The sequence below is a fragment of the Paroedura picta genome, chromosome 3 (assembly GCF_049243985.1).
Source record: "Paroedura picta isolate Pp20150507F chromosome 3, Ppicta_v3.0, whole genome shotgun sequence".
NCBI classification, from domain to species: Eukaryota; Metazoa; Chordata; class Lepidosauria; order Squamata; family Gekkonidae; genus Paroedura; species Paroedura picta.
Genome location: NC_135371.1, coordinates 3,981,081 through 4,008,685, shown reverse-complemented (window position 1 = coordinate 4,008,685; position 27,605 = coordinate 3,981,081). Strand labels below are relative to the sequence as shown.

Below are 27,605 nucleotides of genomic sequence, written 5' to 3'. Positions count from 1 at the left end.
CTTAATCTCCAAGCGAACAGAAGTCTGGGATTTCCCAGTTAGAGGAGGGAGAAAGGGCTGGGGGGGGGGGGGGGGAGAAATACTACTGCCTGTGGATGGAAAAGAGACCCAGGCCCACCAGCCTCTGCAGGTGACTCCCCTCAGAGGGGCAGGGGGGGGCAGCGCATGCAGGGATGGCCTCTCCCCGAAGGACAAATGGGGCAGAGGCCAACATCACTGTGAGGATCCTGATGTAAGCAGCATAGACGTGCCAGTGAGCAGCGTGGATGTGGGTTCAAGTCCCCACCCACAGCTGTGTTGTGCAAAGAGGACACACAGGGAGAGAACAGCCCCCCCCCCCCTGCCCCAGCCCTCCACAGCTCCCCTGACAGAGGCAGCCTTAGCACAAAGCCAAATCCCCCTCCGGCACGGGGGTTTGGGTGGGAGGGAACAGCATCCTTTAGCCAGACGAGAGAGGGACAGATCCCCATCAACACAACAGGGAGAAATGCGAGGGCACAGTCACAGGAGGCCTGGGTTCAGGTCCTGCTAAGGGGGATGCCAGCAAGAACACAAACAAAGCCCCCCTTCCGGTAGTCAGGAGGCCCAGAAAGGAGTCTGAGATGGGATCAAGAATGAATCGTTCATGCTGATTGGTTCTGTGTCCCCCCCCCCCCAGGGAAAAGCCTCTCTTCACAGCCAAGTCAATAAAGGGGTCTTCTCCCAGTCTGAGGGGACCCAAGAGAAGGGGAAGAAGATGGAGGAAGAGGACCCCAGAGGACCTGGGGCTGACAGGACAGCAAGCAAAGGGCCCCATCCCATCCAAGCTGGGAGTGGTGATGAATTCTGGGAAAGGGCTCTGCCAGAGAACCCACAGCCTGTCACTCTAAGCTCAGACGAACGTTGCAGACGCTTCCGGCACTTCCGCTACCAGGAGGCCGATGGGCCCCGAGAGGTTTGCAGCCGGCTCCACGGACTCTGCAACCGCTGGCTGGAGTCAGAGAGGCACACCAAGCAGCAGATCCTGGACCTGGTGATCCTGGAGCAGTTCCTGGCCCTCCTGCCCCAGGAGATGCAGGGCTGGGTCAGAGGATGCGGGCCGGAGAGCAGCTCCCAGGCGGTGGCCCTGGCCGAAGGCTTCCTCCTGAGCCAGGCGGAGGAGAGGAGGCAGGCAGAGCAGGTGAGGGGGTTTCCTCCAGGTACGTCCAATTCAAGCAATGATATCTGGCCTTATCTTAAAGTTTTCCTGCCAGACATTACTCCATGGGAGGTTTAACAGCCTCCTTCAGCAGCCTCTTCTCCCTCCAGATTGCTCACCAGGTCTGCTGAGAGAAGGGTGCCGTGTCCGGGAGTGGGGCAGACCCTTTGCTTCATCTCTTCCTTTCTACCTCTTACCCTTTCCTTTGCCGCCTTCTCAGATTTTGGGACCATTTGGGAAGAAAGAAGCGATAATCTCTGAGGTAGAACGAGCTCCTTCCAAGGAAGTACGGTGTGCGCAGGCCATGGGGCATGCCCAAGAGGCCCTCTCCTGTGGTAAGAGTTCAGGTCAGGAGAATCGCTACACACTTCTTCACACCATGAGTTAATTTGCAGCACTCAACATCCACTGACTGTGATGCCTCTACAAGAGCGGTGGCCAAAGTTTGGCTCTCCAGATATCCATGGACTACATTTCCCACGATCCCTTGCCAGTTGTAGTTCATGGACGTCTGGAGAGCCACACTTTGGCCACCCCTGCAGTCTAAAGGAGATTAGACAAATTCATGGAGAGCTGGTCCTCTCATCACTTCAAATCTCAAATATAAATGTAAAGTTCTGCATTTAGGTAGGAAAAGTCACATCTGGGCTAAACAAAGCAGTGACTGGCCATTCAAGGTTATTTCCACCCCCCTTTTTCCCTCCCTCCCATGCGAAACACAGGGCTCACCGCAGTCTGAAATATTTTGGGAGCTTTCATCATCCCTGAGGATTAGGGTTTTCTAGTTCAGCCTCTCCCAGAATGTTGTAAAAAGTGTTTGAAAAGTGTAAAAAGAAATTGTTAGTTGTACACAGGGAACAAACAAACACACACTCTGATTTCCGCATTTGTTTTAGTAACAGGCATTGAAGACAAACTGCTGAGCCGTCATTTTTCCAGAGGGGCGGAAACGGCTGCTGCCCCTCCAGCCCAGGTAGGAGAGAAGAGCAGGGCACAGCCTGGGTCTCCCCTCCTTCCTCAGGGGGGCTTTTGCTTGTGCCATTTCTGCAGGGTGTCTGGCCGAGAGAGGGTCTCTGAACCCCCTTCCCTTGACCGATGCCAAGCCAGACACCTTCAGCCCTCCCAGAAGACTCCCTTCTATTGTGCTGTCTCTGCCTGACATGATCTGTGAGCAGGGGACCTGCTGCTTTCCTTTCAGCCTCCCTTCTCCTTTGAGGACGTATACGTCTCCTTCTCCGAGGCAGAATGGGCCCTGCTGGATCCGGGCCAGAGAGCTCTGCACAGGGAAGTCATGCTGGAGATCCAGAAGAGCATGTCCTTTCTCGGTAAGGATCTCTTCTAGGTGCCAAAGGTGCAAATTGCTGCCCTTGTGATGCAATTTGACTCAATATATCGAATAGCAACACACCATTTTGGTGCCTGTCACACTTCTTGCTCAGGAGCAACTGAGGGCAGAGATGTGGCCCTTCCCAGGCCAGAGAAGGTGTCCTGGCCCGAGGAAAAGCAGGGGAAGAGAGGCCCTCCGAAAGGCTCTGGCCAGGGCCAGATCTTCATTTCTGTGTTGCCAGATGTTACCCCACACTTTCCCCCTACCAGTATCCGCTCTCCCTGTGATCTGGAAATAATCCTTTCCAGAACTCAAGCCCGGTCTTTCCTGGGTCACTAGTCTTTGTACCCAAACAGCAGCCACTTCAGTGGGTCAGCAAGGAGAAGAAAAACAGATAAAGTGGGCCCTTTTAAAAATATGTAAAGGTTTATAAAGGATGGAAAAACAAGACATTACTAAACAGCAGAGTTTCTAGAAGGAAAAATTGAATGAACGAACGAATGAACGACCCAGAGGAAGTAATCAGACTACTAATCCCCATTCTTTCCTGGTTATACAATCAATCACCACATTCTGGAGTCCGGTCTTGAAAACGATACATAATTTAACTCCGGGGATTCAGACCAGGCCATTTAATGATCATGTTAACTGTTAAGGGAACTAAAGAGCTTTGCCACATAGATCCATTCCCCTGTTTAGATTGTTGGCTTTGATCTTGACCATGTTTCTGTCCTTGTAGAAGAATTTTTACTCTTGAATTTCGTTCCTTCCTTTATAAAAATGATTACCTCCTCTCCCTCTTTCTCTGAGAAAAGCCAGAAGTATAAGAGAGACAATGGGGGAGACGCACAAGGGCCTTGCGTCCGAAGAAAGGCTGGAGAGATCCTTAAGAGGGTCCCGAGAGCATCTTTCCTTCCCAGATGAGCTGGCTGGAAGTGAGTACCCTTCAGAGTTTTGTCAGGGAACAGGCAAGGAAGTTTTTAAGCTGACTGTTATGCTGATTCTGTGAACTTAGGCAGATTGTGAGTGGGTGGGCAGAAGGGACCATGTTGGCGCTTGGCTCTTGTGGCCATTTTTTGCATGCCCACGAAAATGCTGATCACTGTTTTGGCATCAGAAGGCATCAGAAGGCAAATTTCTCCCAGCCCAGACTGGCCAGGGATTGTGTGTGGGGGTTTCTTGGGGGGGCATCATCTGGGAATGGAATCGGGGTCACTGAGTGGGCAGGTATTGGTTAATTTCCTGCATTCTGCGGGAAGTTGGACCAGATGACCCTGGAGGTCCCTTCAAACTCTATGATTCTATGAATAGCCTTGCTGGATTTCTGATTAACTTCTGAGCCACATTTTGGTTTGATACAGTAATACAGCCCACTGGGTAAGATGGGAGGGAGGCGTCTGAAGGTTTAGAAATTCCTTCTGGGGATCAGGTTACCTGAAATATTAGACCTTGCGGGGAAAGGTGGAGGGATGGCTCAGATTAGCAAGCTGGATGAAGCCAAAGAGCAGTCGGTGTTTTCCTACAGCAGTCACATAAATGCCTTTGGACCTTCCCAGCCCTAACAGAAGCTCTCAATTTATTCCAGCCGAGGATGAACAGAGGAATGTGGAGGGTGAGGAATTCCGTCAGCAACTGCCAGATAGGGGAAAACTCAGGAATCAAGAGAAGCGAGCTGGAAGAAAGCATGGTGAACATTTGGCAAAGCCCAACAGAATGGAGGCAAATAAGTCTATTCAGTGTGAAAAGTACTTCAGAAATAAATCACAGCCCCTTGTGCACCAAAGAAGCCTAACAGGAGAAAAACCATTTGAATGCACAGAGTGTGGCAAGGGATTCAGTCGGAGTAACAGGCTTAAACTGCATCAAATAACCCACACAGGGGAGGAATGTTTTGAATGCTCAGAATGTGGAAAGAAATTCAGTGAAAGTAGCACTCTGCAAGTGCATTGGAGAACCCACACAGGAGAGAAGCCTTTTCCATGTTCAGTGTGTGGAAAGAGATTCAGTCAGAATGGCAATCTTCAACAGCATCAAAGAACCCACACAGGGGAGAAACCTTTTCCATGTTCAGTGTGCGGAAAGAGGTTCAGTGTGATGGGGAATCTTAAAGTGCATCAAAGAACTCACACAGGGCAAAAACCTTTTGAATGCACAGAGTGTGGAAAGAGATTCAGTGACTGCAGTGGTCTTCAGTACCATCTGAAAACCCACACAGGGGAGAAACCTTTTGAATGTTCAGAGTGTGGGAAACAATTCAGTAAGACTGGCCAACTTCAGAATCATCAAAGAACCCACACAGGGGAGAAACCTTTTGAATGCTCAGAGTGTGGAAAGAAATTCAGTAAGAGTGGCACTCTTCAAAGGCATCAAGAAACCCACACAGGGGAGAAACGTTTTGAATGCTCCAGGTGTGCAAAGAGATTCAGGGAGAAGGGGAATCTTAAACTGCATCAGAAAATCCACACAGGGGAGAAACCTTTTCAATGTTCCGAGTGTGGAAAGAGATTCAGCCGTAGTAACCATCTTCTAGTGCATGAAAGAATCCACACAGGAGAGAAACCTTTTGAATGCTCAGAATGTGGAAAGAGATTCACTTGGAGTGAAAGTCTTCAGTTGCATCAAAGAACACACACAGGGGAAAAACCTTTTGAGTGCTCAGACTGTGGAAGGAGATTCAGTCAGATTGGCAATCTTAAGCAGCATCAAAGAAATCACAGAGGGGAGAAACCTTTTGAATGCTCAGAGTGTGGAAGGAGATTCAGTCAGACTGGCAATCTTAAACAGCATCAAAGAACCCACACAGGGGAGAAACCTTTTGAATGTTCAGGGTGTGGAAAAAGATTCAGTGGCAGTAGCTATCTTCTGTTGCATCAAAGAACCCACACAGGGGAGAAACCTTTTCAGTGCTCAGACTGTGGAAAGAAATTCAGTCGGAATGGCACACTTCAGTGGCATCGAAGAACCCATACAGTGTAGAAACCTTTTGAATGCTCAGAGTGTGGAAAGAGATTCAGTGGGAGAGTCACTCTTCAACTATATCAAACAACCTGTTAATTTATTGGCCAGACCCCTTATTGATCTTAAAGTTAGTTTATAGCTTGTATATCCCTAAATGTCCCTCTGTAACAATGCCTTAATATTGCATTGCATTACAATACTCCTGAAGTGCAAGTTACAAATGTGCTTGTGAGGGGAGTTTTGTAAATTGAATAAATAAATACACCAAGAGAATATTTTTCTTCTCTCCTTAGAACATACACTGGATTTGAAAACTTTCTCTTTTTCCATATCAGGATCTTCTATTCAAGATTATAAAGGAAGCAAACCATGCTCAAAACCTTCACTGGATAGTGGCCCTTGAAGTTGCACGTGACTTTAATCAGTCCATACATCAACAGAGACTCAAAGGAAAGGAGCTTGCATTAAACTGAGTAAAAGAAAGAGGTTGGTGGCCAGGAATGCACCAGGATGAAGAACAGTGAGTAGACTATTGTCTCTCCTGTTCCATGGTCAACGCCAACAAAACTCGTGCCAAGGCACTTTTCCCAGCTCAGGAATAGAAGGTCCTCAAGCACACATTTAAATTGATTTTGTAGGTCCTTTCCTTCCCACTGCTAGAAGTAACAAGTACTGCCTTAGAATAATAGAACCTTTCAACAAATGGGCAGAGGCGTTTCCAAGTAGAAATATCACCGTTGCCATAATGGGCGCCAACTCATTCACAATGTCTGGCATTTGTGGGGTATCACATGTTACATAAACTCAGATATGGGCCTGCACTTCATGGGAGAAATAACACATGACATCTGTACGCTGTATATGGCTAAGAACTGATAGCTGAAACAAAGAGTCCCTGCTCTGGGGATTGCTGGTATTTCTGCTCCTCCCTCCTGCCACATGTGGTGGCTCTGCCCCAGGGAAACTCCTCATTGGGATAGAATAGTCAAAAGAATAGGAATTCATGTAGTCGTAGATATGGTAAGCGTAGTCTGTCAATGTCGTTTGTAAATGATGGTTATTTGCATGATGAAACCTACATGATAAATATCAAACCAGGGAGAAATGCTATCAGTGCTCTAACTCAGGGGTAGTCAACCTGTGGTCCTCCAGATGTTCATGGACTACAATTCCCATGAGCCCCTGCCAGCAACTGCTGGCAGGGGCTCATGGGAATTGTAATCCATGAACATCTGGAGGACCACAGGTTGACTATCCCTGCTCTAACTGTGGAAAGAGCTTTAGCCATGATTTTAATTTGATTTGCATAATTTACTGTCCAGTTTCTCATAGAGACAGATCAGTCAACCAATTCAACAGGAGGGACCATTCATTTAAAAATTAAGTTTCGTTTAGAGCCTACATTTATGTCGTTAAGCAGATTTCCCCAAAATTTGCCTATGCATGGCAGGGGATTTTTCTTCCATGCAACAGCTGCAGCCAGACTCCTGGGTGCATCGAGATGGAAGTGGCAAGAATTACCTGGAAGGGGCCTGTGGCTGGAAAAGATGAGAGGCTTCGCTGTCATGGCAGAGTTACTTAGTCAACAGGAGGCCACAGGAAGAATTTCCTGACATCTGGGGATTGTTGTTAACATTTGTTGACAAGTAATGATACCTGTCTTTTGATATACAGCTTCTTTTTGATATACAGCTTCTTCAGAGGCAGTCCTGCAAACGAAACAGACCAAGCCAGGAAGGGCTTTGAGGATGACAACCGTGTTTAGACTGGGAAAGGCAGAATGCGTATGACATGCATGCTCCGTCTATCTCCTGATAAGAGATTTTGATTTTGAGATGTGCAATTTAAAGCGCATCCCACGAATCTTGGCCTGATGCTATCATGGCAAGATGCTGGGGGCAGAATTAACCATAGCAATATGGGTGGCCCTCTTCCAAGCTAGACCGGATGAAAAAAAGCAATTTTTGACAGCTGCTTTGGCTTGCTTTTCCAGCAATCATGTTGATTCCAAAGGAATAGGATATATAGTAAATCATCTTTCCTAGTAAAGATTACTCTCTTTTAAACCTCAAAGCACTGTAGGTCTGGATCTGTGCCCCATTCACAAGGGTAGCTAAGAACTGCAAACTTTCAAGCACTCTGTAGTTCTATTTCTCTGAAGAGACTCAGGGCCCAGCCAAGTCCGAAAATCCCAACAAAGTCACAGGAGGCAGCCAACCTTTCAAGAGATCTGAATAAAGACTGCTGGGGGAGGGGGGAACAGTAGCTCTCCAGGTGTCCATAAACTACAGTTCCCATGAGCCCCTGCTGACAGGCAATCCCAACCAATTAATTCACACGCTTTCATGCAACACCCCTTGACATCTGTAGCTTATCTGCGCTGCTTGGAGCACCCTGGCCCTTGTCAAGTAGTCTTTAAGCTATTAAATTCCCGGGCCCACCTGAGTTTAGGAGGCGGGCGAGGAAGGACCCGGGATCCGACTTCAGCCTCCTTCCCCGGAGATGGCTGAGCAGCCCCCCCCCCCCGCGTGGAGAGCTCCCCCAGCGCAGATCTGCCCCATTGAGCAGCAGGGGGCGTCTCTGGGGCATCCCGGCGGGAGGAGGAGGGGGTCCGGGGCGCCCTTCGCCCTCGCCTGCAGCGCCGAAGGGGTTAAGGCCAGAGAGCCGCCGGCCGGAGAGGAAAGGCTCCTGTCGGGGGGGGGGGGGGGAGAGCCGAGCAGCCGCATCCCGGGAAGGTTTCCCCGCGAGTAAGACCCCGGGAGGGAGCAAGGCCTTGGGCGTCATCGGGGTGGCAACTCCCGGGCGGGAGATCCCTGGAGATTTGGGGGGAGGGAGGGAGGGGAGGGGGGATTCAGGGAAAGGCCAGTTTTGGGGGCGGGGAGGGACCAAGACCACGGAGCCCCCGCCCCGACAGCCCTTCTCTGCAGAGGGGATGGTCTTTTGTCATTCTGGGAGAAGCTCAGGCCTCCCTTGGAGGTTGGCAACCCATGTAGGCACCAGTTTTGCTCCACTGTGGAGTCTGGTTATTCAGGGGGGCGGGTTGTGCCAATCACTGTCTTTCAGTTGCAGGAAAGTTAAATGCACCAAGCTGATGTTCCCTTGCTGGTCATCTTAATCGCCAAGCGAGCAGAAGTCTGGGGAGGGGAATACTCCTGCCTGCATTGGACTCAACTGCATCCTTCTCCGGTGACCCTGAGGCCGGGGCTGCCAGATGGGGTCTGAGGCCTGCCCAGCGGAGCAGAGGCACATCCTAAAGCGAAGAAAATGACACCGATGCCCACCAGCCGCAGCAGGAGGTGACTCCCCACAAACAGACGGAGGGGCGGAGCTAACAGACCCCTTTCTATCAGCCCCTCCGTGCCACAAGCCGGGGAGGGACAAATGGGATGGGGGCAGACCCCCCCTGGGAGGATGCTCTCGTGAGTGGCTTGGCCAGTGAGCAGCTTGGATGTGGGTTCAAGTCTCCACCCACAGCTGTGTTGTGCAAAGGGGACGCACAGGGAGACAGCAGGTCTGCTCCAGCCGCCTGGCCACTGCCCCATCACTCCACAGCTCCCCTGGCAGAGGCAGCCATATCACAATACCAGGGGGGGCTTGGGTGGGAGGGATGGCATCCTTTTGCCAGCGAGAGAGCGTCAGACCCCTCCCAGCAGGGTACCAGCGACATGCTTAGTAGCCATCCTAAGTTGTTCAAGGTTGGGCTTAGGCTTGTTCCCACCACTGGCTGAACTCTCGAACATTGTCCCTTTGCATCTTTTCTCAGTCGGAGGTGACCCAAAAGAAGGCAAGGACATGGAAGGAGAGGGCCCAGGAAGACCTGGGACTGGCCGGACAGCAAGCAAAGGGCCCCATCCCATCCAAGCTGGGAGGGGAGTTGAATTCTGGGAAACGCCTGATCCAGAGGCCCTGGCTAAGGACACCATAACCTCACATGTGCAATGCCAGCGATTCCGGCAGTTTCGCTACAGTGATGCCGAGGGGCCCCGAGAGGCTTGCAGCCGACTCCACAGATTTTGCAACCGCTGGCTGGAGCCAGAGAGGCACACCAAGCAGCAGATCCTGGACCGGGTGATCCTGGAGCAGTTCCTGGCCCTCCTGCCCCAGGAGATGCAGGGCTGGGTGAGAGGATGCGGGCCGGAGAGCAGCTCCCAGGCGGTGGCCCTGGCCGAAGGCTTCCTCCTGAGCCAGGCGGAGGAGCAGAAGGAAACAGAACAGGTGAGGGGGTTTCCTCCAGGTATGTCCAGTTTAAGCAATGACATCTGGCCTTATCCTAAAGTTTCCCTGCCAGACATTACTCCAGAAATTAATTGGCCAAGTGGGAGATTTAACAGGCTTCTTCAGCAGCCTCATAGACAATTTCTTCTCCGTCCGGATAGGTCAGCAGATCTGCTGAGAGAAGGGTGCCGTGTCTGGGAGTGGGGCAGGACCCGTTACTTGGTCTCTTCCACTTTCCTTCATACCCCTTTCCCTTCCTCCTTTTGCAGACATTGAGTCCATTTGTGAAGATAGAAGCTGCAATCCATGAGGCAGAAGGAGCTACTCCCAAGGAGGCATGGAGTGCGCAGGCCACGGAATATTCCCAAGATGCTCTCTCGTGTGGTAAGGACTCTTCATACAGATATACATCTCTTTACACAACACAGAATTAATTTGCAGCCTCAGCAGCCACTGACTGCATAACTGACCTCTGACATAAAGATTGCTGCAGCCATGTGGCTTTCTGCCACTTTTAATGTGCTTTTATCAATGAATCCTTGCTTGGTTGAGTTTTTTACTATGGAAACCGGCCTGAGACGGGTAACTGAGAGTGGTGGAATATAAATAATTAAATAAATAGACTGGGTGGAATATGATGGTGTCAGGTCATGCAAGGTCATTTGCACCCCCCTATTTCCCTCCCCCAAATCCAGAGACTGCCATCTTAAATATTTTCGCGTCTTTCATAATCCCTGAGGATTGGAGGTCCCTGGTTCTTCTGTTCTGCCTCTCCCAGAATGTTGTAAACAGTCTTTTAAAAGGGTTTTGAAATTGCTGGTTGTACACAGGGAACAAACAAACCCTGATTTCCACATTTCTCTTGAGAAACAGGCAGCGAAGAGCTGCTGATGAGCCGTGGTCTTTCCAGAGGTGCGGAAACGGCTGCTGCCCCTCCAACCCAGGTAGGAGAGAAGAGCAGGGCACAGCCTGGGTCTCCCCTCCTTCCTCAGGGGAGCCTTTGCTTGTGCCGTTTCTGCAGGGTATCTGGCTGAGGCAGGCTCTGACCGCCTTCCCTTGACCCATGCCAAGCCAGACACCTTCAGCCCTCCCAGAAGACTCCCTTCCATTCTGCTGTCTCTGCCTGACGTGATCTCTGAGCAGAGAATCTGCTTCTTGTCTTTCAGCCTCCCTTCTCCTTTGAGGAGGTGTCTGTTGTGTTCTCCGAGGCAGAATGGGCCCTGCTGGATCCGGGCCAGAGAGCCCTGCACAGGGAAGTCATGCTGGAGACCGGGGAGAGTGTGGCCTTTCTGGGTGAGGATCTCTCCTAGGTGCCAGAGGTGCAGATTGCTCCCATTGTGATGCGACATGAATCAATATATTGAATAGCATCACACCATTTTGATGCCTGTCCCACTTCTTGCCCAGGGGCAACTGAGGGCAGAGATGTGGCTCTTGCCAAAGCCAGAGAGGGTGTCCTGGCCTGAGGGAAGGGAGGCCCTCAGAAAGACTCTGGATGGGGCCCGATCTTCATTTCTGCATTGCCAACATTGACTATACACCCTAACTCTGGATGGGATTGCACACATCTTTTCTGTCATCTGCAAATGATCTGTCAAGAACCCAAGCCTGGTCCTTCCTGGGTTTATGTACCTAAAAAGCATCCAAGAGGAGAATACACACAAATAAAGCAGACCTTTTAAAAAATATGTAAAAGTTTATTAAGGATGGAAAGACAAGGCATTACAAAACAGCACAGTTTCTAATGTTCAAGAGCAGAAAAACAAAGAAAGTTAATGTTTATTATCAAGGCGTACCAGCATGGCAGGAGAATAAAGTCAGCATGGCTTCCCACTGTTTGGGAATCCTGCCTTCTACTTTTCAAATGCCAGGTGGTCCGAATGACCCAACCAGAGGTCCTCCTTGACGGAATTACCCAGGGGGTGTAAGCAGGCTCCTCCCTGGCCAAACAAGTGGATTCAGGCGCTCACAATGAATCAATTCGCACATTCTAGAGTCTGGCCTTGAAAAAGATAAGGATGTTAGCTGCAGGGAGACCGAATCCAACCCCCTCCCAGTCTGACCAGGCCACTTAATACTCATGTTAACCCTTCCCCTTCTACTGACTGAGATTTTTGGGTTTGCTCTTGACCACGTTTCTGTCCTTCCAGAAGAATTTTTATTCTTGAATATCTTTCCTTTCCATGTAAGAATGATCACTTTCTCAATATCTCTCTTTTTCTGAGAAAGAAGCCAGACGTATAAGAGAGACAATGGGGGAGACACACAAGGGCCTTGCATCTGAAGAAAGGCTGGAGACTTCTTCAAGAGGATCCCGAGAACATCTTTCCTTCCCAAATGAGCTGGCTGAGAGTGAGTATCCTTTACTGTTTTGTCAAGGGAAGAGGTAAGGAATGACCTTGTGGGATTTCTGATTCCATTTTGGTACAATAATACAGTTCATTGGGAAAGGAGGAGGGAGGCCTGAAATCTGGAGGCTCTGAAATTCTTTCTGGACAAGAGCTCAGATGTGGCTCTTGAGGAGATCTGAAATGCTAGATCTTGTAAGAAAAGGTGGAGGGATGGATCAGATCTGCAATCTGAAAGAGCCGTCAATGTTTACCTACTGCAGTCACATAAATGCCTTTGGACTTTCCCAGCCCTAACAGAAGCTCTCAATTTATTCCAGCCGATGATGAACAGAGGAATATGGAGGGTGAAGAACTCTGTCAACAAATGCCAGATATGGGGAAACTCAAGAATCAAGAGAAGCGAGCTGGGAGAAAGCATAGTGAACATTTTCCAAAGCCCAGCATGGTGAAGGCAAGTAAATCCATTCAGTGTGGAAAGTATTTCAGAAATAGATCACAGCTCCTTGTGCACCAAAGAAGCCCAACTGGAAAGAAAAAAATTGAATGCTCAGTGTGTGGCAAAAGATTCAGTGCAGTGGGAACACTTAAACTGCATCAGAGAACCCACACAGGGGAGAAACCTTTCAAGTGTTCACTGTGTGGGAAGAAATTCAGTTACAGTGGTCATTTTCGAGGGCACCAAAGAACCCACACTGTGGAGAAACCTTTTGAATGCTTACAGTGTGGAAAGAAATTCAGTTGGAGTAACAGTCTTAAGCTGCATCAAAGAACCCACACAGGGGAGAAACTTTTTGAATGCTCAGAGTGTGGAAAGAGATTCAGTAGGAGTAATTACCTTCAAGTGCATCTGAAAACCCACACAGGGGAGAAACCTTTTGAATGCTTAGACTGTGGTAAGAAATTCAGTCAGAATGGCAATCTTCAACAGCATCAGAGAACCCACACAGGGGAGAAACCTTTTCCATGTTCAGTGTGTGGAAAGAAATTCAGTGCGATGGGGAATTTAAAAGTGCATCAGAGAACCCACACAGGGGAGAAACCATTTGAATGCTCAGAATGTGGAAAGAGTTTCAGTGAGAGTAGCACTCTTCAAGTACATTGGAGAACCCATACAGGAGAGAAACCTTTTGAGTGCTCAGAGTGTGGAAAGAAATTTGGTTGGAGTAACAGTCTGCAACAGCATTTGACAACTCACAGAGGAGAGAAACTTTTTGAATGTTCAGAGTGTGGAAAGAGATTCAGTCAGAATGGCACTCTTCGACGGCATCAGAGAACCCACACAGAAGATAAACTTTTTGAATGTTCCAAGTGTGGAAAGAGATTCAGAAAGAAGGGGAATCTTCAGCTGCATCAAAGAACTCACACAGGAGAGAATCCTTTTAAATGCTCAGAGTGTGGAGAGGGATTCAGTGAGAGTGCCACTCTTCAAGTGCATCGAAAAACCCACACAGGGGAGAAACCTTTTGAATGCTCAGAGTGCGGAAAGAGATTTAGGTTGAGTGGCACTCTACAACAGCATTTGTCAACCCACACAGGAGAGAAACCTTTTGAATGCTTAGAGTGTGGGAAAAAATTCAGTAAGAGTGGCACTCTTCAAAGGCATCAAGGAACCCACACAGGAGAAAAACTTTTTGAATGCTCCAAGTGTGGAAAGAGATTCAGGGAAAAGGGGAATCTCAAACTACATCAGAAAATCCACACAGGGGAGAAACCTTTTGAGTGCTCACAGTGTGGAAAGAGATTTACCCGTAGTAGCTATCTCCTGGTTCATCAAAGAATCCACACAGGAGAGAAACCTTTTGAATGCTCAGAGTGTGGAAAGAAATTCACCTGGAATGACAGTCTTCAATTACATCAAAGAACACACACAGGGGAGAAACCTTTTGAATGCTCAGTGTGTGGAAGGAGATTCAGTCAGATTGGCAATCTTAAACAGCATCAAAGAAATCACACAGGGGAGAAACCTTTTGAATGCTCAGAGTGTGGAAAGAGATTCAGCTGGAGGGGCCTTCTTAAAGCCCATATCAGAACCCACACAGGGGAGAAACCTTTTGTATGCTCAGTGTGTGGAAAGAGGTTCACTCAAAGTAGAAATCTTCAACTTCATCAAAGAACCCACACAGTGTAGAAACCTTTTGAATGCTCAAAGTGTGGAATGAAATCCAGTCAGAGTAGATCTCTTCAATGGCACTGAAGAGCCCACAAACTAGAAATGTTTTCAATTCTCAGAGTGTGGAAATAAATTCAGTGGAAGAGTCACTCTTCAACAGTATCAAAGAACCCAAAATGTTAGTGGCCAGACCCCTCCTCTTAGAGTTAGTTTATAGCTAGTATGTCCATAAATGTCCCTCTGCAACTATGCTTTAATATTGCATTGCAAGACTCCTGCAGTACAGCCGACATACGTTCTTGTGACAGTCCTCTTTAATGTTCTGAGGGAGAATGGGAATAGGACTCATGAACCCCCATAGATTTGCACCAGGAAGGGAGGACTATGGCTCATGAAATATCATCTTTTTCCTCTAGGCTTTTTCCATATCATAATCTATTGAAGATTTTAAAAGCAATTGACCATGCTCAGAGCCTCACTGGATAGTGTCCCTTGAAGCTCTTTGTGGCCTAAAACAATTTATAGGTTCTCAATGGAAAGGGGCTCGCCTTAAACCGAGTAAAAGAAACTGATTCTTGGCCAGGAATGCACCAGGACGTAGTACAATGGGTAGACAACTGTCTGTCCCTTGCCATGGTCAGTGCCAACAAAACCAGTGCCAAGGCACCCCTCCAGCATCAGGAATAGAGGGTCCTTGAACACACATTTAGGTTGATTTTATAGGTCCTAACCCTCCCACTGCTAGAAGTAACAAATACTGCCTCACGATAATAGATCCTTTCAGCAAATGGGTGGGGGCTTTTCCATGTCGCAATAACACCGCTGCCACAATGGCCGCCTAATCTTTAATAGTGTCTGGCGTATGTGGGGTATCACGCATTATGTAAACTCAGATATAGGCCTCCACTTCATTGGAGAAATAACACAGGAACTCTGTAAGGGCCTTGAGTTCAACCAAGATTCCACAGTCCAGGGCATCTGTAGTCCTCAAGGCCCATAAACTACACCAGCTGCACTGGAGAGGCTAAGAAAATTGATGGCTTATGGTCATCAATTGATGGTCATCAAATTGCCTGTCATTTCCAAAGACGCCGATCTCAGAAAATATTAGAAGAAATGGGCTTTGTTTTTGAACGATATGAAAAAAATACTCTCTGGACTTTGCGAAGACCTGTAAAATTTAATACTGTCACAGTAGATTATTATATGTATAATTTTGTGCTGTGGAATAAGGTTCAACTATTTCACTTGATTACGTTAGGGGAGAAGTCCAGCATATCTTGTCATTGCGGGGTTTTTTTTTTTTTTTGCGTTCTTTCCAGTATTAACAATCTGTATTGATTTTCTAGAAACATAATAAAATTTTTGAATTGCAAAAAAAATCCCCAGTGTGATGTTGCTTGGTTGACTATTTTTGGAAACTATGCAAAGAATCTAAAGGTGCATAACAGATTAAGATAAAATTTCACCATTGGGTTCTCGCTGTAAAATGTCTGTCAAATTATGGAGCCAAGTGCGTCCACTAGGCCAGTGGCCCCCAACCTTTTTATCACTGGGGACCACTCAACGCCTTTTACTGAGGCCCGGTGGGGGGGGGTAGTTTACTCCTCTACTCTCAACCACTGCCCTAACGCTCTCTGATCGCTATGGTCATGTTTAAACATCCCTTCAAAATAAGATACAGACACGCCACAACAATGAAGTGTGTTGTAAAGGGCTGTAAAGGGTCTTCAACACTAAAAAGACAAACAATGACCACTGCAAACAACAGACATGTCACAATAATAACATGGTAAAGAGATCAAGTGCGTTTAAGAATTCATTTTTCTTGGATCACAAATTGTTGAGCGTGGCGATTGCAGTATGGAAATAAAAATGTCAGATTGCCTTGGGTCACTCAGCAACGATGAGCTGGAACCAGACATGGGAAAGCAAGGACATAAGCCTGACTACCAAATGTATCATATTTCTCATAGCCGCTTATGGCTGTGAAAGTTGGGACAAGGAAAAAACTGGACAAGAGAAGAATCTATTTGGTTGACCTCTGGTGTTGGAGGAGGCTTCTGCAGGCTCCATGGACAGCAAAAGTCACAAACTAGGAAATACGACATCATGTAAAGTCTGATCTATCACTGGTAGGCAAACTCACGACACTCTGAGGCTCACTTACTTTGGCCGTATCATGCGGTCCAACTCCGTGGAGAAGGCAATTGTGCTAGGATTGGTCAGTGGGAAAAGGGTACCAGGCTGACAGAGGACATGACGCGATCACAAGGGACACCGGCCAGAACTTTGCACGGCTGAGGGAGGCGGTACGGGATCAGGGATCGTGGCAGTGGCTGTGCCATGGGATTGCCAAGCGTCAGGTTCAACTGAATGGCTGAAAACAATTTCAACTGCACCAAAGATCCCACACAAGAAGGAAACCTTTTGCATGCTCAGAGTGCGGAAAGAGATTCAGTCATAGAGGCCCTTTTGGTGGTTGCCCTCTTCTGTGAAGCTCACCACTTCAGGCTATCTGCCAGTCTAACTCTTTCTGTCATCTACGAAACGGGCGGAAACATTTCAGTTCCCAAATCCTCTGATTTTTAGATAACAAGAAGTTCTAGAGGCACCACTCAACCCCAGTGCAGCCTGCTGTGAGCTTTTTTTGAGTGTCAACACCCTGTAGATCCAAAAGTTCTAGCAATGGGATTTATTGGAGTTGGGAGATAAAAGCCAATTGAAGAACTCATTAAAACTTACCGAGTTCTTCAATTGGGGTCAGACACACTTTAGTCTGGCATCCATGGAATGGACAGGTGAACCCTGTGGGACACAAATTCCCCAATCCCAATTGTCGTCCCGCCTCCCTATTCTCTCAGAGAGAATCAGGAAGAAGTAAACTTCCTTCCTCATGCTCTGGCCCCTTCCAACAACTCCATGAGCAGAAATTACCTGGAGTAAAGCTCTGGTCCGAGGCTTACTCCTCACCTCTGACTCCACAGAGGTCTTTTTGAATTCCTCCTTGGAGATTATGTCTTTTTACAGAAGGCTGAGAAATTTCACCTTACTTTATTATTTTGGAAAGGCATCTTGCTTTGAGGCTTCCTAACAGTCCTCAAAGGGGAGGCTTAGTGTGTGGAAATGGGCTTCTGAAGAGATAAATAAATAAATAACACCGGATACTGTCTCTGTCAAAGGGGAAAAAGGCTATTTTCTCCAGGTAGTTGACAAGCCCAGCTCACTTGGTGTCGTGGTTAAGGGCGGCAGCATCAAACCTGGTGAGATGGGTTTGATTCCCCACTCCTCTTCCATTTACAGCCAGCTGGGTGACCTTGGGCCGGTCACAGTTCTCTCAGAGCTCTCTCAGCCTCACCTACCCTGCAGGATGCCTGTTGTGGGGAGAGGAAGGGAAGCTGACTGTCAGAACTGGAACTTGATGTTGCTCAAAGGAGGGGAAAACTTCATGTTCCTTGTAAGAGTAAGAATTATTCTTTGTGGAGAACAGGCTCCTGAGCATATGCAGAATCTCAGATATCTTGACACTCCAGCCCCACATCTTCAACTCAATCCAGGGCCAAACTCCTGCAAACCTTGTAAGCTGCAGACTTCTGACACTTCATGCTGCTAAAACATCATCTATTGAACAACTTTTTGACCCAGCAGGTGCCCCTCCCCACTGTCTCCCTCTGACGGCAGGCAACCAAAACTGGGGGTGGGGGGGGGTGGGCCAAGTGTGGGATTGGAACCCAGATCCACCCAGCTGTAGCCCAATGCTCTAGCTCTCGTAAAGATGGGGATCAGGCAAGGTGGAAGGTGACCGGCTCAAGAAAGAGGATTTCTTTTAAAGATTGTACAAACAAAACGTTCTTGCAATGGACTATAGTTTCAAACATTTCCCAGTCACCAGTCTGTATTTAAAAAATTCAAATGAAACACACAACAGTTTATTTCTCTCTCCTGATGCTGTGAGAATCAAAGGGGGATTCTTATTTCAAAATATTCATTTCCAAGCTCCACGGATACCTGCCTGTTATCTTCTGAATTTATGATTGGGGCATTCTAGGAGACAAGCAATATGAGAGGCAGTAAGGAGAGGCAGTATACATCCACGTATATGAAGAACAGGCTGCCTAAGGAGGTGGTGAGCTCCCCCTCACTGGAAGTCTTCAAGCAAAGGTTGGATACACACTTTTCTTGGATGCTTTGGGATGCTTAGGGCTGATCCTGCGTTGAGCAGGGGGTTGGACTAGATGGCCTCTATGGCCCCTTCCAACTCTATGGTTCTGTGATTCTATGAAAAGAGTATCTGGCAAGCAATCTTAGGCAGATCTAAAAATTAATAAAGGAACTTTATTGAAAACAAATCAGAAGGGTCCTTAACATATGTACAATTTAATCTAGATCAGTCACACAGAGGAAACACAACTGATGATCGGGTATGAAAGGAGTTTTGAGTTTTGGGTCAATGAAAAGCATATTTACCATCTGACTTGCTGAGGGGGCGGATTCCAGAAGAAGCCGCACCGCCAGCTAAGTGGGTCTCACATAAAGTAGAGGCAAACACAAGAATGGAGAGCGCTAATCTCTGTTGGCTTTTTAAAGCAAATTTGTACCTTGAGGGCTAGGGGCAGGACCTAGAAGCCCGAAAACAAAGGCTTGATGTGATCAGGAAGGCAACGTCAAAGAAACAGAGGTTCATAAATGGGCAAACTAGATTCTGGAAAAGAAAATCTAATGGGCCACAACGGGGACCTCTGGAGTGGGTAAAAACTTTGGGCAAGTCCTTGGGAGCAGACTTCATCCGCATTCTCGTGGGAAGCTATCGGTTATTGGGGTTTTGATGTGCCAGTAATCAAAGACAGAAAGAAGCTTCTAGTAGTGTGACTTCACCAGGAAGAGATGTTAAGGTGAAACAATACAAGATAGTTACTTAGATTTGCCACTGGTCCCGTGTCTTTGTGCCAATTGTGTTCAGGTGGGGAAGAACATCCCACTTAGCCTTCTTTGTGCAAATAATTGTATGACGCCTGTGGCGGCCGGGAGATCTCTTCCCCGAGACCTGACTTCACATAGAAATAGGTCAACTGGAAGACACTATCATGCATAGTATGATGGGCTTCTCGACCAAGCTTTTGTGAAACCCTAGGATTTCTTGACCGCCCTGGAAGGGTTTCCCAAATGGGTGAGAGTTAATTAATCTTTACTATTTTTTAAAAAATTGTTAAACATTTATTGGGTGGGTTCAAATAAGTAGCTGTGTTGGTCTGGAGTAGCACAATAAAATCAGAGTCCAGTAGCACCTTTAAGACCCACAAAGATTTATTCAAGGCGTGAGCTTTCGGGGGCACTCTTTCTGCACTCGAAAGCTCACGCCTTGAATAAATCTTTGTGGGTCTTAAAGGTGCTACTGGACTCTGATTTTATTTATTGGGCAATATGACCAAATATGGTCATGTCGACAGCCCCCCCCCACACACACACCAATGGCCAGTTATGGGCCTGGAGAGGGTAGGAAGGGGATGGGCCCCAGGTGGGCATGTACATAGCTATGCTTTCCAACCATAATATGTATGACTGTGCCACTTCAGGAATTTCTCGATGGAAAAAAGTTCAGACAGGCAGGGTTGGCCTGAGCTGCCTTGCTTACCAGAAATAAAATGGAACATTGCAATTGATTTCTCTCCTTGCACAGTGAAGGGCCCACCTGGGGCATCTCACGCCTAGTTCTTCTCCATTCAATATTGTTTGAGGACCCAACTTACTGAGTTTTCCTTTGAATGCGAATGAATCCCTCTAGTGAGACCCTGAAAAGCTCTCAGCAGCCTAAGCCCTTGACGTCATGGCAACTGCAGAAGGGCCTTCAAGCTCTCTGAGGAACATGAAGGTCTGATCCTTGCCTCACGCCCGATCTCCCAGGTGGATTCCTAAAGGGCTGCTCCTGGATCTCCTTCCGCCCTAAGAGCTCACTCCTGAGCATTTAGGCTGTTTTCATCCTCATTTGAATTTTCTTTGGGAATGTTTCACTGTTGATGTAAGGACTTCTCAAGAGTTTTTGTGGTCTATGTGTGGACTGTCCCATTGCAGTTAGACTATGGACTATTAAAGGACCTCTTGTTGCAGGCCTAGCAGCTGTGCCGGTTCTCTTCACGTGAGTTTCTTTATGCCGATTAAGGGGAGTGTTCCACTTGAAGCTCTTTCCACACTCTGAGCACTTAAATGTTCTCGTACCTGTGTGGGATCTCTGATGCTGTTTAAGACTGAGACTTTCACTAAATAGCTTTCTACACTCTGAGCATTCAAAAGGTTACTCTCTTCTGTGGATTCTTCGATGCAATTGCAGATTGTAATTTCGGAAGAATTTCTTTCCACACTCTGAACATTCAAAAGGTTTCTCGCTTCCGTGGCGTCTTTCATGCTCGTGAAGATGATAATTCTGACTGAATTTCTTTCCACATACTGAGCATTCAAAAGGTTTCTCCCCCGTGTGGGTCCTTTGATGCCGCTGAAGATAGTAATTGCTACTGAATATCTTTCCACACCTTGAGCATTCAAACAGTTTCTCCCCTGTGTGGGTTCTTTGGTGAACAAGGAGCTGGGATTTGCCTCTGAAATACTTTCCACAGTGAAAGCATTTATAAGTCTCCATTCTTCTTTGCTTTGGAAAATGTACACTGCTCTTTGTTCCACCAGAGAAGCTCTTTCCATTCCCGGAATAGATAAACAGCTTCTCTTCCGAATGAACTCCCTGGTGTTGAATGAGGCTGGCTTTACGTGAGAAACTCCTGCTCCTGGTTGGGCAGCTAGACGGCTTCCCGGCTGTGCGGATTCTGGGATGTCGAAGAGGCTCCGATGAGCAAGTGCCGCTATTCTGCAAAGGGCCATTATATTGGGCTTGATCTGAGAAATGCAACCCAGACGCTAAATGTTTGTAGGTTTCTTCCTCTGGGTGAATTACTTCACTGAAATCCCCTCCTCGGGGTTGACCCCTCTTCTCTCCTCTCTGCCTCTGGTGCCCATCTTGACCCTGGAAGTGTCCTTTTAGCGTCCGATTCTTGACTTTGCCCAACGTAATCCCATGCAGTTCCTCATCACCCCCTGCGGAGAAAAAAGAGAGAGGTCCCTTTAGGACACATGCAAGGAGGCTGACTCACTCTTGCAAGTTTTTCCACACCAGGCATATTTCAGTGGCTCTTTTCTGGGGCACGTTGCAGTGTACATTCATTTGCACTTAAAGGTAAGTTCACCCTAAATGAAAGATGATTTTGCACAGTGCCTCACCTGAGTGAATTCTCTGATGGGCAGAAAGAGCTGTTTGACGACTGAAGCGCTTTCCGCACTCCAAGCAGTGATACGGTTTCTCTCTTGAGTGAATTTGTTCCCGGAAAGCAACACTCCCTTTCTGAATATGAATCTTTCCATTAGAGGAACTTTCCATTTCCCGCCCCCTGCAGTGGATTCCCTGGCTAGATATAAAGTCTTCATTGTTTCTGTTTTGGGAAGGACTTTCTTCTTGGACTGGGATTTCATGGCAGCGTCCTCCTGGGGAAGGAATACGTTCATCCCTCTTCTTCCGGGTGTTGTTTCCCTTCTTCCTCTTGATTCCGCCTGGATCCCTACGGTTTCCTCCAGAGCCTTCCTCCTCAGCATTCTCCAACCATGAGCCCTGGCATTCCCCGGCCATTTTCTCTGTGCTTCCGGCTAGAATGAAGAGAGGTCCGATCAGCAGTCCTGCCAGAAACTCAGTCCCTCCCATCTCCAGGTGTGTATTTTTATTCCCACCCCAGAGCCTCTTTCAGCCCCAAAGGAAGGAGTCGGCCACACTGGTGCCTGGCCTGGCCCTTCAATGGAGCCGATTTATCTTCTGTCTCCCCCCTACCTCCCCCCAAAACATCCCATATCGTACCGCTGGAAAAGGGGTTAAAGGTTTGTTCCGGGTCACTTCCTCTTTGACTTTCTGGGTACACAAAGACAAATAAATCCCCCTCATGCTGAATCCGACCGTTGGACTCTCAGGGTCAGCATTGTCTGCTCAAACTGGCAGCAGCTCTCCAGGGCCACAGGCAGAGGCCCTTCGCATGACCCACAGCCCCGTTTCTTAACTGGGGATGTCCTAAAATACAGAGTGTTGTGACAGCAGCGGCAGAAAGCAGGCCTTGGTTTTCAGCCTCTGGTTTCTGGAGAATGCAAACAACTGGGAAGACCCAAAGGTGTCTACATTAGCGATTCCCAACCTGTGGGCCGCAGACCACGTGTGGTCCTTCAACTAGTTGGAGGTGGGCTGCGAAGGACGCCTTCCCCCCCCCCCGGCCCTTTACTTCATCCCCCCCGGCCCTTTACATCACACTTCGGGTGTCCTTGTCTCCCATCACTCCCAGACGGGACTGTCTCGTTGCAGAGAAACAAGCTCAGGGTTCCCATTGATTTGTCATTGTCATGAGTTAAAATTTCCATGAAAACAAAATGTTCCTTATGTTCATTGCTGTGGCGTGTCTGTATCTTATTTTGAAGGGATGTTTAAACATGACCATAGCGATCAGAGAGCGTTAGGGCAGTGGTTGAGAGTAGAGGAGTAAACTACCCCCCCCCCCCCACCGGGCCTCAGTAAAAGGCATTGAGTGGTCCCGGTGAGTGGTCCCCGGCGTTGAGTGGTCCCCAGTGATTAAAAGGTTGGGGACCACTGGTCTACATCACCCCCATAGGAAAAAGTTGATGGGCTTCATAGGGGGGGGATCCACCAGCCCCTTTCCCAAGAACATGGGAGAATGTTGGGTAGGCTTTCTCAACCAGGGTTTTATGAAACCCCAGGGTTTCTAGGCGGCCCTGCAAGGGTTCCCTGAATGGGTTGGCGTTGATTTATTCTTTATATATTCTTAAAATGTGTTAAATATTTATTGGGTGACGTGGCCACGTATGGTCATGTTGACCTGCCTTCCCCCTTCAAAGGGCCAATGATGGGCCTGGAGGGGGGGGGAAGTGGAGTGTCCCCAGGTGGGTGTGCACAAAGCTATGTTTTCCCGTCATTCTCTGCACAATCCCACCACTTCTGGGGTTTCCTGAAGCCTGAAGAATGTTTCAGGGGGTTCTCAATGGTAAAAAACTTGAGAGAGGCTGATCTAAGAATAGGGATCTGCAGCTCTTGAAGAGAGAGAAGGAGCCCCTTTCGGACTCAGCCCAAGAAGGACGTTCAGCCCAAGAAGGACTCAGCCCAAGAAGGACGTTTCCCCCCCCCACCCCGTCTCAGGCACCGGAAGGCCTCCCTCCTACTTACCCAGCAGGCCGCCCTCCTCACACTCCTCTTCTTTGATGTCTATCAAGAGAGGTCTCCACTCGTCCTCAGACAGATCCTGGCCTGCCTCAGAGATGCTCCCAGCAGCCTCCTCCAAAGGAACCTGCAACGAAAAAGCAGAGTGACAAATGTGTGTGTGAGAAACACACAGCACAGGGTTCTTTCCTGAGCTGAACGGATTTATTGGCATGTCACATGGACACAGCAGGACTGTTGTTGTTAGGTGTGAAGTCGTGTCCGACCCATCGCGACCCCATGGACAATGATCCTCCAGGCCTTCCTGTCCTCTACCATTCCCCGGAGTCCATTTAAGTTTGCACCTACTGCTTCAGTGACTCCATCCAGTCACCTCATTCTCTGTCGTCCCCTTCTTCTTTTGCCCTCAATCGCTCCCAGCATTAGGCTCTTCTCCAGGGAGTCCTTCCTTCTCATGAGGTGGCCAAAATATTTGAGTTTCATCTTCAGGATCTGGCCTTCTAAGGAGCAGTCAGGGCTGATCTCCTCTAGAACTGACCGGTTTGTTCGCCTTGCAGTCCAAGGGACTCGCAAGAGTCTTCTCCAGCACCAGAGTTCAAAAGCCTCAATTCTTTGACGCTCGGCCTTCCTTATGGTCCAACGTTCACCGCCATACATTTCAACTGGGAAGACCATAGCCTTGACTAAAGGCACTTTTGTTGGCAGGGTGATGTCTCTGCTTTTTAGGATGCTGCCTAGATTTGCCATAGCTTTTCTCCCCAGAAGCAAGCGTCTTTTAATTTCTTTGCTGCAGTCCCCATCTGCAGTGATCTTGGAGCCCAGGAAAATAAAATCTGTCACTATCTCCATTTCTTCCCCATCTATTTGCCAGGAATTGAGAGGGCCGGATGCCATGGTCTTTGTTTTCTTGATGTTGAGTTTCAAGCCAACTTTTGCACTCTCCTCCTTCACCCGCATCAACAGGCTCTTTAGTTCCTCTTCACTTTCTGCCATTAGAGTGGTATCATTTGCATATCTGAGGTTCCTTAATTAATAGTGAAAACTCTGAGTACAAAACAAACCTAGGGAATAGGATTAGGGTTGTTTTGTACCCAAGAGTTTTCACTAATCCTTAAGGAATCCTTGTCCTGCTTTTGCCATGTGACACACCATGTGACATGAAGAAGGCACCACCACCAAGAAGGCCCCAGGGTAGCATAACAACCACTGAAATGCAGAGGAGGAGGAGGAGGAGGGAGATGGGAGTACACAGCTATGCTTCCTAGCCGCATTCTGCACGGTCACGCCACCTCTGGGGTTTCCTGAAGCCTGAAGAATGCTTTAGGGGTTTCTCAGTGGGAAAAAGGCTGCTGTAGGTTCAGCTCCCATCACACCTTGGCCCTCCTCTGCTTCCCCCAAATACGGAGAGAGATCTTAGCCCCTCCCGCACTCAGGGCCCACACAGCAGCAGGGCCTCACCTGGTTCTCCTCCCTCGAGAGGAGCTCCTCAGCCAGGGCCACCACCTGGGAGCAGCTCTGGGGGCCGCTCTCCCTCACCCGGCTCCGGATCTCCAGCGGCAGGACATTCAGCAGCTGCTCCAGGACCACGAGCTCCAGGATCTGCTCCTTGCTGTGGTTCTCCACCCTCAGCCACCCGTGGCACATTTTCCACAGCTGGCTGTAAGCCCCCCGTGGCCCCTCGGCCTCCTGGTAGCAGAAACGCCGGAATTCTTCCCGCTGCTTCTCCTGGCGCAGGGCTTCCCCCCGCAAGATGGCTGCCTTCACTTTCCCATAATCCTCCCTGTCTGGGACATCCAGGCTGTTCAAGGCCCACTTGGCTTCTCCGCTGAGGGCCGGCTGGAGTCGGGTCGCCCACTCATCTTTTGGCCACCGACAGGCCTCGGCCACTTGCTCGAAGGAGGCCAGGAAGGCCTTGGCGTCCCCCCAGGGAGAAGGTTTCTCTGGCAAGGGGGGGATTCCCCACCCGGAGTGAGGGTTTTCCACCCTCCTGAGGAAGTCCTGCCACTGGGCTTCCCACTGCGCCAGGGAAAGGGAGCCCTCCCCTGCTGGCTGATTGCTGAGTTCTCCGAGTCTCCCTTGCTGGAATTCTCCACTTCTCCCAGCCTGGAGGACGCGAGGGGCTCTTCGTCCTGCCTCTGGGAGCTTCCCAGATTGGGGGCCTCTGGGAGTCTCCTTCTCCATCTCTGGCTTTGGATAGTCACTCCCGAGTTGGTTCTGTGAGGCTGAATACGACAGACTACGTTGTCCTTTTGCACACTGATCCTCTCCCTGCAGGAAGACAGATACAGCAACCACAAGAAAGAGACACAACAAAAACAGCACCTTTAGGAAGACAAGGAAGAGACACACTCGGTCCCCCAGCCTCTGGTTTCCGTGGGCTTTTGTGCGCATAATCTTTATTAAATGCACACAGAGGCTACACGATATTTTGAGATCAATAATTACCTCTTGCTGAATTATATAAAGCCATCCACATAACTGAAGAAACAACCACTGAGGAACATTTCCTGGAAAACGGGTCTCTTACCGAGGACCTTCCCTTTCCCCTCCAGGAGAGGTTTTCCCTCGGAGACATCAGGCAGGGGATCTCTTCCAGGCCTGGGGGGAAACCCCACCCCCTCCCCCTCCTTTCTCCAAACACATTCCCAGTTCTAGGGGACCGACCCAGAAACCCTCCAGCCCAACACCCCTGCCCATGTGCACGTGGGGCCCAGAGGGCTGCCCCCATCCGGGGCTTCTCCCCCCCCCCCCACTCCCCATCCCCGCCCTGCGGGTTTTTACCCTTCCCAGCAGCCTCAGTCCTGCAGCCCTTCTGAAAGGGAAACTGCCCCTCCTGGAGGAAGACCCCAGGGCTTCTTCAGCAGTGGAATAGGCTGCCTAAGGAGGTGGTGAGCTCCCCCTCACTGGCAGTCTTCAAGCAAAGGCTGGATACACACTTTTCTTGGATGCTTTAGGATGCTCTGGGCTGATCCTGCGTTGAGCAGGGGGTTGGACTAGATGGCCTGCATGGCCCCTTCCAACTCTATGATTCTATGATTCTTCTCCCCCAGTCCTCACTTGCGTCCCATCTAGGAATTGCAGCGCGGTCGCCTGCTTAACCCCGTACTGGCCGCTGGTGTGCAAAGCCAAGTCTTCCTCCAAGGACCCCCCCCCCCCGTTCAATAAAGCCAAGGAGAGCCCATCGCACTCGTTGCACCTGCCTGGGAAGTCCCTGTTGGGGCTCCAGGAGCGGAAAGAGACAGTCCCTGATGCCAGGCTGCACGGCACCAGGCGGCTCTGGTAAGGTGAGCCCCTTTCCCACCGGGGAAACACGCGTTGGGGGATCCCCACGTGCCCCGTTCCCCGCCAAACTGAGAGCCGCCCACTTGCCGTGGGGACCGAAAGGCTGGGCTGGACACGGGCTCTGCACATGCCCTGAGGAGGAACAGGCGGGGGCTGTCATGTGTGCATGCAGAAGCGGGGAGCCAAGCTGGCTGGTTGGCGGATGGGCGGGCAGCTCACAAGTGCATGAAGAACTTTTCTCCACAACGCCTTTATATTACAGTATTATTGTCCCCCAGCAGGAACACAGATTGTGGCTTTTTCTGTTTGATTCCACATCCTTTTTTTGTGTATGTATGACTACACTGACTTGAAGGGCCTCTTGTGGCGCAGAGTGGTAAGGCAGCAGGCATGCAGTCTGAAAGCTCTGCCCATGAGGCTGGGAGTTCAATCCCAGCAGCCGGCTCAAGGTCGACTCAGCCTTCCCTCCTTCCGAGGTCGGTAAAATGAGTACCCAGCTTGCTTCAGGGGGGTAAACGGTAATGACTGGGAAGGCACTGGCAAACCACCGCAAATTGAGTCTGCCATGAAAACGCTGGAGGGCGTCACCCCAAGGGTCAGACATGACTCGGTGCTTGCACAGGGGATACCTTTACCTTTTACACTGACTTGGTCCATCTGAGTCAGGATTGTCTGCTGAGATTTGGGGGCAGAGGCAGGGGTCGCCTCATCCACTGAGCCTTTTTAACAGGACATGCCAAGGATCAAGCATGGGACCTTCTGCACGCCAAGCAGATGCTCTACCTGGGAACATGGTCAGAACATGGGGTGGTTCTCTGTAATGTCACCACACATAGAATAATAGAGACGGAAGGGACCTCCTGGGCCATCTAGTCAAACCCCTGCACTATGCAGGACACTCACAACCCTCTCGCTCACCCACTGTAACCAGCCACCCC

General features: G+C 49.2%; 2 protein-coding genes across 2 annotated transcripts; one reads left to right on the top strand and one right to left on the bottom strand.

Annotated features, from left to right (window-relative positions):
• The first annotated feature begins 38 nt into the window (after positions 1-38).
• Positions 39-15,691, top strand: LOC143834166 (uncharacterized). Its single transcript, XM_077330767.1, is given in 9 exon segments — positions 39-232; positions 659-1,159; positions 1,398-1,524; positions 2,074-2,150; positions 2,376-2,502; positions 3,320-3,439; positions 4,090-5,433; positions 8,426-8,438; positions 12,779-15,691. Coding segments are annotated over 8 exon segments (3,675 nt in total). The 5' UTR covers positions 39-232; positions 659-736; the 3' UTR covers positions 14,223-15,691.
• A 2,808-nt stretch (positions 15,692-18,499) lies between these two features.
• LOC143833964 (uncharacterized) lies at positions 18,500-26,030 on the bottom strand. Its single transcript, XM_077330355.1, has 4 exons — positions 24,844-26,030; positions 23,392-23,512; positions 21,402-21,821; positions 18,500-21,218 (listed from the first exon to the last, which is right to left on the bottom strand). The coding sequence occupies exons 1-4, from the start codon at positions 25,774-25,776 to the stop codon at positions 20,428-20,430; spliced, it is 2,265 nt and encodes a 754-aa protein (XP_077186470.1). The 5' UTR covers positions 25,777-26,030; the 3' UTR covers positions 18,500-20,427.
• Positions 26,031-27,605: the final 1,575 nt, after the last annotated feature.